At 37.1% G+C, this 18,196-nt stretch overlaps 1 protein-coding gene across 3 annotated transcripts in view; it reads right to left on the bottom strand.

Annotated features, from left to right (window-relative positions):
- The window catches only part of AUH (AU RNA binding methylglutaconyl-CoA hydratase), a 113,538-nt gene that overhangs the window by 54,109 nt on the left and 41,233 nt on the right, over positions 1-18,196 (bottom strand). For all 3 annotated transcript variants that reach the window (XM_071581587.1, XM_071581586.1, XM_071581585.1), the window contains 2 exons: positions 5,611-5,703; positions 4,632-4,688 (listed from right to left, as the gene is read on the bottom strand). In XM_071581587.1, the coding sequence (XP_071437688.1) occupies positions 4,632-4,688; positions 5,611-5,703 (150 nt within the window). The remainder of the gene's footprint in view (positions 1-4,631; positions 4,689-5,610; positions 5,704-18,196) is intronic.

The raw sequence follows: 18,196 nt of genomic DNA, 5'->3' as shown, positions 1-18,196 counted from the left end.
TTTTTTTACAACTTCTACCCTGCAAACCACAAATTAGACCACAACAGGCTAAGAGACATCAAGTTCATAGGCAAGAAGACTGAGGAAGAGAGGAGATAAACAAATATACACTCTGAAATACAATACAGCAGAGAAGAATCAGTCTAAGAGATTCTTGGACTATGTACAAGATAATTTTCTGACATAGTTGGTACATGAACCAAGAGGCAAGGTGCTTCCTTGCTGTTTGTGCACAGAGAAGGATGAGGTGAGGGTCAGAGGCCATCTAGGACACAGGTGGCTATAGTATTTCATTCTCAGAGCAGTAAGGAAGTCGCTCAGCAGAACTGCCACCTCAGATTTCCAAAAGGCAGACTTTGGCCTATTTAGAAGACTAATTGACAGAGTTCCCTGGAAGGCAGTCCTGAAGATCAAAGGTTTTCAGTAAGGCTGGACATTCTTCAAGAAGAAAATTCTAAAGGTACCAGAGCAAGCAGTCCCTATGTGACAAAAGAAGAGTCAATGAGAAAGAAGATCAGCCTGGGTGAACAGAAAGCTTTTCTGAAACTCAGTATGAAAAAAGAGAGACACTTGAAATAAAACAACCCCATGCAATGACACAGGCTCAAAGAAGAATGGCTGGAAAGCTAACTAGAACAAAAGGACCTGGAGGTGCTATCTGACAGTAGCTGAACATTAGCCAGCAATGTGCCCAGGTGGGCAAGAAGGCCAAGGGCATCCTGGCTTCTATCAGCAATAGTGTGGCCAGCAGGACTGGGTAGGTGATTGTCCCCTTCTGCTCAGCATTGGTGAGGCCATGCCTTGAATGCTGTGTCCAGTTCTGGGCCTTTCAGTGCCAAGAAAGACACTGAGGTGCTGGAGAGTGTCCAAGAAAGGGTAGCAGAGCGGGGAAGGGTCTAAAACACAAGTCTTGTGAGAAGCAGCTGAGAGAGCAGACATGTTTTAGTCTGGAGAAAAGAGGCTCAGGGGGAGACCTTATTGGTCTCTACAAGTATCTGAAAGGAAGCATCAATCTCTTCTCCCAAGTAACAAGTGATAGGATGAAAGGAACATGTTTTCACTTAAAGGGATGTCAAGCACTGGAACAGGCTGTCCAAGGAAGTGGCGGTCATATGTAGATGTGGCACCCTGTGGCATGATTTAGTGATATACTTGGCAATGCTTAATTAACAGTTGGACTTGAGCTTAAGTGATTCTATGATTCTAGGATGCATGTTCTTTGGGCTGGCATAAGACCACATGTGTAATGAATAGTGATTGGCAGACTTTTTTAAGAAAACAAAAATCAATATTCATTCTAAGGTAACTTTTCCACCATGAAGCTACCAAGAAATTTTCTCTCTGTTACACATTTCCATTTATTCTCTGAATCCTGACTTCCTTACTAGACATTGGGATGCACTGAACAGGAAAAACAGAAAGATTTTCTACTTCTCCTAGCTCAAATTCTGACAGTTAAGCTTTTTTCCATAGTGGAGAGAACTGGACTTAAATATTCAAAGCCAAAAGAATAATTCTGTTCCCTCACAACCTGAACAGCTGGTCTGTGAACAGAAGTTGGTAAAAAGGGAGGCACTGCTGTCACCCTACTTGGTCTTCAGTGCTGTCTGCCATGGATGAATTTCCTGAGATTCAACCTGCTATCAGCAATAGAGTTATCACCAATAGAGCATGCTCTATAAATGTCTACTTGGTCAAGACCGTGAGCATACTTAGAAGGAATGATTCATTTTTGATAACTGCAATTCAACTTACTGCCACTAACACTTAGCCTTTAGAAGGTTGCAGTACTTCTGTGCTTATTCCAAAGCAAGATTTCTTGCACCTGGGATATTTCACAGAATCACAGAAAAGGCCGAGTTGGAACACAAGGACAGATCCAACCCTTGGCCCTGCACAGGACCAAAGAGTCAAATCATGTGCCTGAGAGTTTCAACCAAATACTTCTAGAACACTATCAGGCTTGGTGCTGTGACCACTGCCCTGGGGAGCCTGTTCAGTGCCCAACCATTCTCTGGGAGAAGAACCTTTTTCTAATGTCCAACCAAAACCTTCTCTGACTCAACTTCATGCTGTTCCCTCGCGTTCTGTCAGTGCTCACCACAGAGGAAGCTGCAGACTGCAATGAGGTCTCACCTCAGTCTCCTCCAGACTGAGCAGACCAAGTGACCTCAGCCACTCCTCATACAGCTTCCCCTCTACATCCTTAACCATCTTTGTTGCCCTTCTTTGGCCGCTCTTTAATAGCTTAATATCTTTCTTACATAGTGGCGACCAAACCTATACACAATATTCCAGCTGAGGCCAATTCTGTTGAAAATCATTCATCACTAGACAGCACCTCACTGGGTATTTGATAACCATATTTTACAATGGGATGGAATAAAAAATAACATAAACAAGGTCCAAAATGTGATAGCTGATACACTCTATGTTTTAATACTATTCTAATAACATTTTTCTAACAAAGCTCTTTGATTGTAACTTTCTAGGGTTTTAAAAAGCAGACTTCCTCAAAACAAATACATTTTCCATATAGCCTCAAAAGCCCACATTAATTATTATTCAAGTTAAAATTTTTATATCTATCACATATTCCTGGAAGCTGACAGAGCAGAATAAAAACAGTAGTTTGCCACAGTATAGGAACCTAATTCAAAGAAGCAACACAGTTTGTCAGAAAGGTTCAGAAGTACTAGATAGCAGCAGAAACCTATGGAGGCATCTTAATGGCTACAGTTCACTTTTCAGCTGCACTTCCCAGTTGTTTTGGCTCAGAGCAGCCTGAAGTAAACACTATAAGAAAATATTCCATTAGCCCATGAAACCTATGGTTTAAGTGGCTTCGCTACCTAAATTACACATGCAAAATTTCTCCATTCAGTCTTCACTTTCTGATGACAAAATGCATGATGAGTTACTTTCTGGATGACAAAAACTAAAAGGGCTGAAACCTTGTGATTGCTCAACAGAACAGGACTCAGGCAAGTACAGGCTGATCAGGAAAAGGCTATGCTAAGCTTGAATGTACTCAGTAAAAATAGTCGTCAGAAAGTCTGGTATGAATAGCAAAGAAAATTCATCTTTGAACATACCCCAAAAATGTTTTAAGTTTAAAAGATAATGTAACATGGCAAAATCTGACATATTTTCAAGCAGCTGAATACATATGTCACAATCATTATTTTAGGATGACAAAAAAAGGAAAAAGATTTTTCGAACTGCAGTCTTCAAATAGCAGTAAAATATTTCAAATGAAACTCATAATGAGTCAGTTACCTAGCATTTTAAGGTAAGAGCACAGAAGTTTGAAACATCTCTAATTAACTGAAGATGAGGAAATGAGACAACCTACAAAACCTGAATACTGAGAATACATGGAGAATTGGACTTGAATTTCTTGAACTGGAGAGTATGTCTCCAATACTGTTCTTCAGGATTTCTAAGAAGACAGAGTGGAAAAATTCACAGCAGAGATAAACATAAACTTCTGGTTTCTTCTTCACTGGGACTTATTGCCAAGGCACATTATTTCCCAAGAACACCACTATAAGGAAATAAATCTTTAAAATCATCTGCATTATTATCTTTATCCATTGCTAAAAGAACACCAGTCTTCAATCTTAACTCTGTTTCACTTATGTAAAATGAAGCTTAGAGGACAAAAAGTATTGACTGAAATCACATCTCAACAATAACCACAGCAATAGAGCAATTGTACAGTAATTGTCCAAACTAGTCAGAGAATGGGACAGTGTTAGAGACAAAGTTCATACCAGTGTACACATTATAGGTTTTTTTACAGTTCTTTCTACGTGACCTGCAATGGTAGCTCTTAGAATTTGATATAATGCTTTCAAAACAGGTTCCACCAATTACAAAGAAAACAGGAGCAAGGAAATAGTAGTTCACTAGAACTTTCAGTAAGGCCGAAGGAATGCAAGCTTTTCCAAATTATTGCCCTACTCCCAGATCAACAAATATTTTAATTCAAGTAACAAGGATATATACATAAAATAAAACCAGAAAGCTTTGTAACGCAGAGACCTCCTTGAATATTCATTACATAACTTTCATTCACCCTGAGTCCAGGAAAAGCCAGTCAACTAGTCTTCCAAATATAAGAGGTTTTCTACTCCAAAAATCTCAAAAAACATTGACAACAGATTTATTCACATCTACACTTTCAGTTCTTAAACTTCTTACAACCAGTTTACAAACAAGATGAAAACAGAATTTGAATCCTAAAGTACCAAATGTTAGGTCAAAGTGGATCATATTTAAATTACTGCTTCTGTACACTGACAGTTTCTTGAGTTGCCTGACCCTCAAGAAACTTACTCAGCCTCCAGATCAAGATATCAAATGTCATTTACAGAATCACTCAATACTGAATTAATTATAGAAGACTTTGATAAAACCACAATATAAAAGTGTTTCTCCCTGAAAATGAGAAATACTTTTTAAAATTAATTTTTGGTAAATAATACCAGTAATAAGCTGTAAAATGTGCTATGATCCTCAATGGATGTATAAAAATAAGCAGAAATTCATGAACACCTATTCAAAATCAAATACCATGAGCACATGCTATTTAGTTATCTCTGGTAGCAAAAGCAAAACACTCATACCTGCACCTGGAATGATTGCCAACTTTGTTTCAACTAGGCCCATTTTTGCAGAAGAGGCTAAAAAACAGAATGTAAAGGAGTTCTTACCATAACTATAAGAGACAAAAATCTATGAAAAATATGCAACTATGACCTACAAGTTTCTAAATTTATTACACTTCCTTCGAAAAAAAAAATCACTTTAACAAGCATTTGCTTATGAAAATCTTCAAAGAGATTCAACTTTTCTGTCTTTAGTAAAAGATCCAACTGCTTCCATCAAGAAAAGTTCTGTACCTTATTAGTTTTCACATAGAAAGTAAGCAATTGCAGTGAGTAATAGACACTTCCTTCCAAATGTAAAATACTAAACAAAAAAGGCTGTTATTACTTAACATCTTAAAATGGGATAGAATTCTGTATCTAATTATTTGAATTCTTGAGGTGACAGAATATCCTCTAAGGTCAAATAGCTTTATAAACCCTAAGTTTCTGGCAACAGTTCAGGATGAAGTTTCCATTTACTTTCCACCAACTGGCTTTACAGTTCTGAAGCTTATTATCTCAAGGTTCCCCTTTTCAAGTGTTGTTGCCGTCACTTTTATAATTTAATTTCTTGTGTAATAATACTCTCACTTGCAACTTTTGCATTTTCCCTGCCCCCTGTTTAGTTAAAATCAAATCTCCATCTAGAACACATCAAATGCGTAAGTAAAATATGATAATAATGGCATAACCCTCCTGGCAATACTGATAAAATTAGGGTCATGAGAATAAAATAAACATGTAATAAAACCAATCCAGCTATCAGTGGTAAGTTGCTTGAAATCAAACATTAGCAAGTACTTACACAGGTTTCTGCTATAGCCCTTTAAAACTATGAGTTATAAACAATGTCAAATTCAAAGTAAATTTTATAAGACTGTTGCCAACAGATGGATTAGCTAAGCTATCTGTAACACTAATAATTCTATATTCTGTAAACAGGATTCAGACCTACCTGCTACCCGTATATCACAGGCTAATGCAAGTTCTAGGCCACCACCTAAGGCAGTTCCATCAATTGCAGCAATAGTAGGTACAGGCAGATTGGCTGAAAAAGAAAGCATCAATTAACATCAGCCTCACAAAGAATAGCTCTGAAACATCATTTTGTTACATTTTGTTCCTGGTGCAGTGATACTATAGGAAAAAGTATCATAAAATAAACTGTGACTAAAAACTGATTGGTCATAATGCTTTGGCAAAAAAAACGGCCCTCCCTATCACTCTCTGGCTGAATAGGTTTTTCAAGTCTTTTTTCTCTGGGTTAAGCTTACTTTTGACAAAAATCTGGAAAGTAAACCAGGAACACAGATGGCAGAGCTAGAAAATAATAAACAGGAATACTTAGAAAAAGCACTTACACAGACAGTCCCAGCTGAAATGCAGGTGTCTTCACTAAATCACCTGTGATGCCAGCATAGCTAGAAGCATTCTGTGTCTTCCCATAACCTGACCACCACTGGCAACAGTGGTCACCACTATTGCCCCTTTTCTCATGTAAAGCAGGGGCTAAGAGTTTAATGGAGATGGGAAAATCTTAAGTCTGAAAAAAGTACAGATTCTTCAGATGCACATGTTGCCAGTGAACATGACAGGCAGCAGGGCTGCAGAGGGCCCTGCGACCATGGCATGGTTTGTATGGAATTTATCATCAGTGTTCTGACAAAGGAGACTCATTTAAATATTCAGCTTAAAGTATTGCCCTTCACCTTCCCTTTCACCACAAACTCAAAGTTTGATGAAATATGCATTTTCACTTGAGAAATAAACAAGTATATTAAAGCTTTAATTACATTTCCCAGAACATTTATTGTTTAAACTATATTCAAACAATATTTCAGTAGTGCATTGCTACTACTAAGTTTCAAAGACAGTTAAAAGCAATTCATTAGCTGGACACTTGGGTGTACAGCTTGTTGAAATGTTAAAGCAGGTCTTGACAGCAACGCCTTTTTCTGTAGATGTTAAAAAATATTTTGTTTTAATGTTTCAACTACTTGAATTCAATGACAGTTCATTCAGTCTTAGTTGGAAATTGCAATAGGAAAGACCCGTCAACATATAAATGAAAACAAGGTATGAGAGACTTATCTCCTTTTAAAATCTAATATAACAAGAGTGATTAATATGATGTATTCATTACAAATAATACTTCCTTTTCCTAGCGAACTAGCTAGTTCTTAATTTTAGAAATTGTGCTACCTAGCTTACGTTTTTCTTTTTTTACAGACGCACTTCAGATAATTTAATTTTTAAAAAATTCAATTAAATGTTAGTGTAGCATGACAATTAGTATACAGACTCTTAGTATCTCACTGGTTAGCAAACAAAACATGCAATTAATGAAGGCTATTTTAGCTGCAAATCGACATGTTTTTATGATTAACAACTAATGAAAATCCAACTGTCATTAAGAAAAAAACAAAAACATAGCACTGCTTTTCAGGATAGTAATGGATGATTTAAACCAAAGTCCCTTGGTTTCTGGTTTAGATCATGACAATTTCAATGCCAAAAAGAGGCTACTGACTACTGCTTGCAACATCAAGCTCTTTCAGTGACTTAAAAGAGTTCCAGGTATCCATTACACTTGCCATCTATCACAGAAGGCACAGGAGACAGAGGAATAGGAGCAAAATCTGCTCCTTCTCTATTCACTTCTTGGTTGTATGGCAAGACAACTTTCATTCCTGGCAGGGCCAAGTTGCTGACACAAACTAGTTAACCCCACGAACACAATCAATTTGCAAACAGTCTTCCAATCTTGATAGCTGACACAGCCAGCCCTTCTCTTAAAGGAATGTGACTTTGTCATAGGTAAATGGAAAATAATTTCCCTGAGCACAAAGGCATGGTCATTGTTAACTGCAGTTTCCAGCAGTTACTGCCTGTATGAATGTTCCCTTTATCACAGGGTAGCAAACAGTATCTTGAGAGCTATTTGCATGAGTTTGCAGTACTCCAAGGCAGAATACTTCCCCTAAGATAAGCAAGTTTCAGAATTAGCTATGGTGCAATTCAAGTAGACTATTACACATAGAAATGAAACTTAGAGAATAAGTATTATAAACCAGTTTGGTTTCAAGAATTACAGTCAGCATTGCTATTAGGAAATAACAAAAACCATTAATTCAAGGGGAGAAAAAGCAGTTTGATAAAGTATGTTAGAATCATCACTTCCCAAGGATATTAATTTTAAAGGATCTTCTGACATGGAATTTGACAATGAATGAAAGGAAAAATACAAATTCTTTATAATAGCTCTATGAATATCTACCAAATTAATTGAAGAAATTAATCTTTTTAACATGTTCTTGTGAGGCATCAAAAAAAGTAACACAGAAATGAGTAAGTAATTGCTCAGGATTGTAAACTGAGTTTCTAGGCTACTAGAATTTGTTACCAAGGGCAAAGCTTCTTGGAATATTGATATTTTCTAGCACATGAGACACTTCAATAACTTACACATAGAAGTTTCAAAACTGTTGACCTGTAACAAAAAGAGGGATGTTTGATAAATAATGCCCTGTAGACTTAAGTGTACTCAAATTTTAGGAACAATAAATTACATAAATAGCCAGGTCAACCTCTACAATGATTCTATGTGACAAGGCTCATTTGCTATTGATGAGAAATAATACTTAAAAGCTTTGTCCAGAAGCCTAGTGGTTTCATTCTTTTACATTCCATATTTTTGCCATACTTTGAACAACAACATATAAAGTTCAGGCTATTGGTGTACTACTAATCATTTCTGCTAAATTCTAGATCTGTTAGGGGTTTAACAACACGTAATCATGAGCTGCACAATGAAGTCAAAAAGGAATTATATATAAAAAAAACAAATTACCTGAAGTAAATGGAAGTGTGCAAAACAGAGGCAAGACCAGACCATGCATATAGACTGATTAATGTAGTTAGAAATGGTTAAAAAAACTAAGTAATAAGCAACATTAAACCAGTCACAGAATTTCACTGAGCTACCATAGTACATCCAAGCGTAGAATATGAATGACACCAATAAGATAGTTGATGCAATAAATTCATAAAAGATTCCTTCACAAATGTATTGTATTGTAAAACATGCTGCATATTCTGTAAATACACCTCAATTCTTCATATAAAACATGTCCCAAGAAATAGACATTGAAGACATGATACAGGTAGAGTGACCAACAGGTAAACTGAAGAACTTCACTAGGAGAAATTAAACTCAGTAACATTATATAGCTAAAATAAACCCATAAATGGGTCAAACAGAAGTTAGAAAATATCCTATACATCACTATAAAGAAATGGGCCTGTTTCCTATTCTGCACCATGAATCTTCCGCTCAACTTCAGGAGCACATTCCTGGTAAATAGATATGTCACACATAGTTTTAGGTTAGGCTGATCAGCAGCATCTTGTAGTCTTGGGATACTTCTGCTCTCCTGTGATTCTCCATTACCGAAAAACATAGAACAGAGTAAGCTAAACTCTCCCACAATTTTGCCATCAGTACAGGATGTCAAAGGAGGAGCACTTTGCAATTAAGCACATAAAAACACAAGTAATGTGTTGGAAGCAATTTCAAAGAATCGGAGTTGTTCAGAAGCAGGTAATGTTATTTCATCTTTAAGTGACTTTTCACATGATGTCCACTGCTGGTGACTAACAAGGGATTTCCTTTCTGCTTAGAGATGATAATATGACGAATGACAGGCATATAAATACAAGCACCACTATAGAGTTTCTCAGATGTGTGTCACAAAGCCCACACGTCTGATTCATATTATTGTGGACATTTATATTCCCCAAATAGAAAGCAGAAATTGCCTGGATTCTACTGACCTGAACCATATCTCACTATTTAGTCCTCTGAGTAATTCATTAGGAAAGTTCTTTTAAAATTACAGATATAAAAAAAACATAATAGCTGAGAGCAAACTGAATCACACGTGATACTTTGTCAATAACTTTCAAGAGTCTTTTTCACAGCCTCGCTTTCTCACTATTGACAGAAAATAAAGTCTGATCAACTAGGAAAAATCCACTTTCCACTTTTACTGATAAAGAAGGAAGAAGTACAAAGAATGAATACACACCATAAAACCTACAGAGCAACAATTTATATAGGAAAGTAGCCTTGCTTCTAGGAAACACTATATACAGTAAATTTTACATAACAGGCAAAACAAAAACCCACATTCTTTAGATGACATCCAAGGACTCAAAGGAAGTCCTGTCACTAATACTGGTCCCATACTAAGAGTTTCTGAAATGGGCACAGGAGAAATAATATGGTTTTCCAGAACTTCAGACTTTGTGATTCGTGTTCCTGGTCAACGTACAAGAACTTGTCCAGACTGACTAACTTAAAATACATAGCACTCAGAAAACAGAATTCCTGATGCAGAGAATGTACCAAATTCAAAGAGATTGACCTTCCAGGAGCGTCTTCCTTGCTTGCTAAGTAAATTTATACCTGTGATATTTTCTGTTAGCAACTGTACCACATATTCATATAAAAAGAAAAAAAACCCATTCTTGCGCTGGGCACAAGATTTTGAGATGTAGACTGTTCAAGTGCCAATGAAGTGTATGAGAATCACACATTTGTAGCCAGCTAGCAGTTACAATCACCCTGCAGGATAACTGCAGTATGCCTTTCCTATAGCTAGAATATAGGAGTCACCATTAAAGAACTGAAGCTCAACAGATTTAGAACTCAGTTGCTCTTAAAGGTCTGCATTGTTACTGCAGCAACAGTTCATGTTTCCCATGAATCAGAAAATTCCACAAAAGCCCACTCAAGCCCTAACAATTCACAAATTCTATATGGTCCCTTAGAGACTTCTATTTCTGAAGTACTCTTTTACAGATTAGGACAAGTATTTTCAGTAAACTAAATTTAACAGAATTGGGTACTTAGGAACATTTGAATGAAGCCTCACTTTAAAGCTTGCCTTTTTATACATTTGACACGAAACACTAAAATGAAAGACAGATATCATAACCTCCCCTGCTATTCTTGTGTTGTCCTATACCTGGACAATGTTCAAAAAAGACCTCACTGTTCATCTCTCATCTTACTTCAGTGACCTCTGGCAATCAACGATCAGAAAGAACAGCTATTCAGAAATAAATCAGAAGTTAGTTACTACCTCTACTACCTACTGAAGCAGATTCATAAGCTTAATTTACCTTTAATTACGAACAGAAGAATTCTTGTTTCCTAGTTCTGACTGAAAAGAAAGTAGTGAGAGTACTTTACTGGCTTCAAAAACTGTGAGTGTCCAACTAAGACAGAAGTAGCAAGAGAATTCAGCTCTGTGTGACAGCAGAACTGAATTCCCACAGAACAAAAAATAGATTGTCCAAGCTATTTAATTTATTCCATATGTGCATTTCTGATTATTTGACAAATAAGGTTGATTACTGATTACTAGGACAAGCAACATTAGGGGTCATTTCTAGCAGCTCATTTTTCCTTCTGAATAAAGAATTTCAAAAAACTTAAAGCAAGGAGGATGAACTGCCTAAAAATATTCTGCGTACTGTGGGTATTACATAGTATGCTATAAATTGAAGAACAGATTAACAGATCCACAATTCATTATCTGATGGATTCAGAAAGTGTGGCAAGTATCTGTCTACATATGTCTGCAGCACATGAGAAACCTTGAAATCACAAAATGGTTGAGGCTGGAAGAGTTCACCTTGTCCAACCCCTCTGCTCAAACAGTATCACCTTGAGCAGGTTGTTCAAGTTCATGTCCAAATGGCATTTGAAGGAGGAAAACTCCAAAACCTCCTGGGTTACCTGTACCAATGCTCACTCCTCCTCACCATGAATAAGGTCTTCCTGATCCTCAGGAACAATGTCTTGTGTCCCAGTTTGTGCCCATTGCCTCTGGTCCTGTCACTAGACACAACTGAAGATAGCCTAGCTTCACCTTCTTAGCACCATCGCCTACAGATATTTAAATATATTGATGAGATCATCTCCAGAGCCTTCTTTTCTCCAGGCTGAACAGCCTTAGCTTGCTCAATCTTTCCCCATGGGAAAGATCCATCACCTTCATGGCCCTTCACTGTACTTTCCAGGAGCTCCATCTTTGTCTTCTACTGGGGAGCCCAGAACTGGCCACAGTACTCCAGCAGTAGCATCACCTGTGCTGATGAGAAGGAATGGATCACCTCCCTCACCAGGCTGGTAACACCCATCTTAACACAGCCCAGAATATTACTGTCCTTCTCTGCCACAAAGGCACAGTGCTGTCCTATCTCAACTTTGTGTCCACCAGGACTTGCAAGGCTTTTCTGTGCAGCTGCTTTTCATATCATTACTCCCAGAACGTACTGGTGCATGGGGCATTTATAGTTTCATTCATTAAACTTAATGAGGTTCCTGCCAGCCTATTTCTGCAGCTTGCTGAGTTTCCTCTGAATGACGGCCCAACCCATTCTTTACGCTTTTATGTCTCAGCAAACTGGCTAAGGGTACACTTTATCCCCTCATTCAGAGTATTAAAAATGTTGAACAGGACTGAACCCTGCACAGGCCTCTGGGACACAGACTGCTGGCTAGGGGGACTGCAAGTAGATTTCATGCTGCTGATACCCAGAGTCTTCACCCATTCATTTAGTCAATTTTCAATCCACTTTGCTGCCTTCTCACCCAGTCCATACTCAGCAGTTATTCTATGTGAATCTTATAAGAGATACTGGAAAACCCTTACAGAAGTCAAGGCAGAAAATATCCACTGCTCTTTCCTCATCTATGAAACGAGTCATTTCTTCACTGGCTGTAAGACTGGTCAGGCATGATTTTCCTCTTGTTAATCCATGCTGACTACACCTCATGACTTTCTTGTCCCCTATGTGCCCAGTAGTAGTTTCCACATTTAGTAGTTCCAGCATCTTTCCAAGGACAAATTTTAATCTACAGATTAAAAAGTTCTCTCCCCATTTCTTAGTAAATTTATTCAAATGTTGTAACAAAAATGGAACCTTCAAATTAATAAAAAGAACGATCAAATGTCCCCAGAATGTCTATATACAACCAGGCACGTAACTGATTCCATAATTGAAGGGCAAGCCATCAGGAAAGCAAGAAAGAAGAAACAATAGTGTCCTAGTTGAGCAGGAGGGACCAGCTGACACTGTGTGGGGGTGATCAAAGTTGTGTATTCCACCCCCTCTATTCATTCCCCAAGGACAATGGGCCATTAACAGCAGCTGCCCAGGGAGCCATTAGCACCTTCACACTCAGCCTGAGGGGGCAGAGCTGCTAATGGGCCATCAACAGCTCAACACCCCCTGGCTCCCAGAGTTAATCACCCATTGTGTGAGTCCCCGCCCAGGGGTAGGGACTGGGTGCTCCCTGAGGGTACATAAGTGGTGGGTAAGAAGACCTTGAGAACTTCTCATCGGATCCAGAGCAGCAGCAGGACCTTGACAGGAGGAGATCACCGCTCTCGCCCAGACCACAGCCCTCGCCTGCACCAACAGGTTTTTCATTTCCTTTTGCTCTGGACTTGGGGGAGCCACAGGGGTCTCAGCACAAGGGCAAACAAACCCCCTTGGGTTTGTGCCCCAGGACACTGGGTTATACTGCTGGGGTTTTGTGAGTTGAAAGCAATTTCCCTTGTGTGTCAGTGTTGTTATTGTAATATTATTATTAAATTTTAGCTCTGACTTATAATCTCTCTTGTGGTGAGTTCATTTCCCCTGCTGGTTCACCTTTAAACCAGCACAAATAGTCACATCTAAAGAGTGAAAGTGTCAAATTTTAGATTTGTTATTACAAAGGTTTGTTAGGTTTGTTTTGTAATAACAATTTTTAGGTTTGTTATTACAAAACAATGCACTTATTAACATGCTATTTATCTTCAGTGCATATTTCAACTAACAATAGCTTAATCCTATATAATACTGCAAGTCTGTGAGCTGATTCCCACACCAACAATGCTGAAAGGTTTGAGATCTGTTACTTTACAAAGTCTCCTTATAAACACTAAATCTGCAAGTTTTCTTGTTACAAGTTAGAAAGCTGTTTTCAAAAGATCACAGACGCAAATAGGAATTTTGAACCAGCAGTAATGATTATTTAAAACTGCATCCTAACTCACACAATAACTGGGAATGGATTTTTAATTAGGTTTTAAAATAATCCAGTTTATATCTAAATATTCTTATCTTGTGACTCAGAATAGACTTGTCTTCCACCCATGTACCAACCAGGTTTTTGATCTCTCTTGGTGATTGTAAACACTAAGATTTTTTTTTTTAAGGGGAAAAAAAGGACATGAACTATGCCCCTTGGGTCATAAGTAGAGGCAGTTCATTTGCTATCTTGATAACCAAAATATTCTTATAATAGTAACATTATAATCACAAAATTACACCTACATATTAGATAATTTCTGTCACAGGAAATCACAAAAATAATGGGTACACAACTTTGATTTCATCTTTAAGGACCTTTTCCTGAAGAAAAATAATAACATGAGGATGGCATATTATCATTGCAATGTCAGTTTTGTTTCAGGCATTTATTTTATCCTACAAAATCTGTTACCAGGTCAGCGGCCACAACAGTTTGTTTGCATTTTCACATGCAAGAACTACCATGAAAAAAACAAACTTTCATGGGGAAAAAAAGCTAACAGAAACCAAATACTTCAGGAAGTATTTTCACCAGTTCTGTAACAGTTAAAAAACCCAAGCAATGTATGTAGCAAAACATGAAAATGGCTGTCAAAGCTTCCTATATGAAGCTGAAAGTAGACTGGTCAAACTATTTTTGCACAAGGCAAGTAATTAAATGCTACAAAGCTTTGCCTGTCATAATTGCAAAAGGAATGAAAAAGTAATCACTCAAAATAACTTACATATCGACACATATTTTAAAAATATATGACCACACTCTTAAGTCTGAATGGGTTGCATGTGCATTTGGATCTACACAATTTTTTGCCATACATTTGCTAGTATGACAACCACACTTCACTCAATCCCATTAATTTTGCAGCTTCCTCCAGTGCTCACTCACGCTTTTATATGACTTAGAAAAAATATTTTTGAGAGAAAAAAAATCAATCTTAATTTAAGCATATGATGAATATTATATTCTTAATTTTAAAATTTTCTATTTGGTACTTTATTATGGACAGGTATAAGAGACACTGTGTGTTACATTTCCAATAATAGAAACACAAACTGGAAAACTAATAGGAAGGAAAGAGGAGCTTTAATCAAACCATTGAGCTATGGTTTTCTATAGCCAACTCTTCCACTATTGTCTTTTTTGTGTTATATAAAATCATCTGGATATTTCATTCATCCTCAGTAACAGACTTCAGTTTGAGAAACAGATTCCTCCGTTTCTTTGTATTTTCTAATATTGCATCTTCTAGTCTTGTTCCGCCCTTAGTAAGACAACAATGAAGTAAAACCCAGATGACAGAATCTACCTTCTGTGCAAGTAAGTAAAAGCTTTGGATAAAAGACAAATGAAAATTATTTGTTGTATTCTTTACCCTTACTAAATAGATTTAAGAACTTACTACTCACACAAATAACACAGCAAAATAATCAAGCAGTGAATTACGCAACACAAAAGATAACACCAATGTTAAATGAATTCAGTTACATTTTTACATTCTGCTTCTGTCTATATTTTTTTCTTTATCAAAGAGCCCACAAAACACAACTCAAACTATAGTCTTTATATAATATACACACACAACTATATACATGCAACTATAGTCTCTAACATAATCTCTAAATGTTAAGAGAGCCAAATGGGGTATGTTTTTCACTTTTTTATTGCCTACTTGTCTGATTAACAGCATGAAGATAACACTAGCATTCTTTTTTGACACAACACACTCCTCAGTCTAGTGCTAAGCTATTTTTATTTCTAAATTAGCATAATGTATCAAATAACACTTTCAAGCCCGCTCACTCCTGGACCACTACAGAAGAAACACTCCCTAACATTGCACAGTAAGCATAATTTTTTTTTTTTATAAACTAGGTTGGTAATATCATCAAGCCAGTGGATACCTCGCCAAAAGGCATGTTCAACACAAGACTTGAACATCTTTGAAGTCAAAGCCTCATGCTAGGGCCAAGCAATGGGCTTAGGATTTCTTCAATCGAAGAGCAACATTATGCTTTCAATACAATGCCATGAGTTGCTGTCTTTGAATATCAATTGGTTCTAGGAACAGAGCCAGAGACCAAGACAGCAAAAGAGTTAACAATTTCTTCTCACTCAAGAGACTGAAAAATGCAATTTCAAAACTAAGTTAGGTGAGGAAATGGTCAACAAAAGCAACACAAAAGACCATGATGTCTGAGGCCGGCTGATAGCTCTACATTTGTCCTTTTTCAAATTTGATAGCTGGGAAATTGCATTCAACTTTCCAGTAAATGCAAGTTATAGTCTGTATCTCTCTTCCCTAAGAGAGAAATCCTCAGATCTTAACAAGAGTACTACATCTTTGATGGCCGGATCTACCTCCAGCAACTAGAGATAAATTTGGTAAAACTTATTGCATATCTAGGTTCCATCAGGCCATGAGGGAGGTGTTTTGTCTCCAAATGTGAAATAAAAAACAAACCTGACCACACTTTTTAAAAGTAATCGAGAATGTCAGTCTCCAGATTTTATTCCCTGTTTGTGGGATTTTGGGCTATGTTCTTTGGGAGAGCTTTGATAATCAGTACATTTCTCATTTAATAGAGGTTGGGGCCAAATGCCACTCTAACTAATTATATATATTTGCTAAGTTGAAATTCTTTCTGCAGCTTCACTTTTTCTTTCTGTTAAACACGGTGTTTTTATGGAGGAGTGTGGTTATCACATTGCACTCCACACCTGGCCTCAGTATGTTTTGCAACTGAAATTCCAACAGGTAACATATGTACAACGGTGAAGCATGACAGCCCAGACCCCAGAGACAGTATGAAGAACATGGACTTCATGTGAGTCATGCTACAGAATACATATTGAAGATCTGACCCACAGAGAAAGCTTTTTTTTACCCTCCGAAGTATCAAAAACAAGGCGGCTGGAAGGCCATATAATTTCATTTAATTTAGGCAGGTCTATATTCTTTCTTGTGCATGGTTACAAGATATCTACTAAGACTTCACTCTTCTATCCCTTGAGGGTAGAGCCAGCTTATAACAAAGTACCTCAAGGCAGGATATACTGAAGAACAAGTAGTCTTATAAATTCTACTTTAAGAAAAAAAAAACAAGAAAAAAAGAACTAAAAAAGAAAAAAAATACAAAAAACCCTAAACACATACACATATAAAAAAACCCCAAGCCCCAAACAAAACTTCACCGCTCTGCTATAATCTTAGCAAAAGCAACCACTGCTATAAATAGAGGCTGGTTTGATTCCCCTCCCTATAACTTCAAAATCTTAAGTGCTGCAACTAATGGCTCAGTTCAGTTTTTTCAGCACTTTCATGTGTTTATTTTTAAACCAAGTGATATTTACTTCAGTCTTACTACTTCATCCAAATTTAGCCAGAAGTTATAAATTATTCCCATATAAACAAGCACAGTATGCTTTTCATTTCCAGAAAATTCTCTTCTGTAGCTGTTATCCAAAAAGATACCACAGTTTTTTACAAAACCACTAGAGTAAGAATTTTAAATGTAATGAAACTGACAGAAAATAAAGAAAGCCAAAACATGCTATAAAGTTAAGTTTATCTAGTTGTTCAAGATGTAATTAACCTTCAGTGTATTTTTTCTATAAAGATAAGTTAATGGCCTTCTTTCTGAAAATATAGCTAAAAAGAAGCATCTTCTTACTAGGTCACACATCTGAATACAAATGCAATTATCAAAACATGACCTAGTTCTGAAAAGCAAAAACTAGAATACATTTTAAATGAGATTACAGCATTAAACTTAGATAGAAAAAGAACAAAGTAGGAGATTGGAAATATTGTTGCCTGGCTATATAAGATTCTGCAGTAGCAAATACTACTTTGAAAATTGTTTCTCTTCATTAATAATCTCCCATTTTAGTCGTTGCCAGGCAGGAAAAATATCATTATCATTTTCAACACACAGATTCATTGCAGTAACCAAATGTAAATAAAATGTCCTCATAGTTCTACAAAAATTACATTCTGCAATGACAGATCACTTCTTCAGAATAATAAAAAAAAGAACTAAGAGCCTTTGACTTGCACCTCTATTTATAACAGCATCACACATCAGGACATATTGTGCACTCACCTAACCTAACCTCATAATTTTTGTTTTATATTCTCTAACAGTTCCTTTTACAGACAATGACATACTGGATCCCACCTAGAGTGCTGCATCCAGTTCTGGGATCCCCTGCACACAAAGGGCATCAACCTGTTGAAGCAAGTCCAGAGGAGGGACACCATACTGACCAGGGGAATGGAGCACATCTCCTTTAAGGAAAGGCTGGGGGATTTGGGATTGTACAGCCTGAAAAAGAGGAGTCTTTAGGGTGACCTGAAGGGAGCCTACAAGAAAGATGAAGAGGGACT

This window comes from Pithys albifrons, chromosome Z, assembly GCF_047495875.1.
Source record: "Pithys albifrons albifrons isolate INPA30051 chromosome Z, PitAlb_v1, whole genome shotgun sequence".
Taxonomy (NCBI): Eukaryota; Metazoa; Chordata; class Aves; order Passeriformes; family Thamnophilidae; genus Pithys; species Pithys albifrons.
The sequence above is the reverse complement of the archived record's forward strand: the minus strand, read 5'-3'. Positions and strand labels throughout refer to the sequence as shown.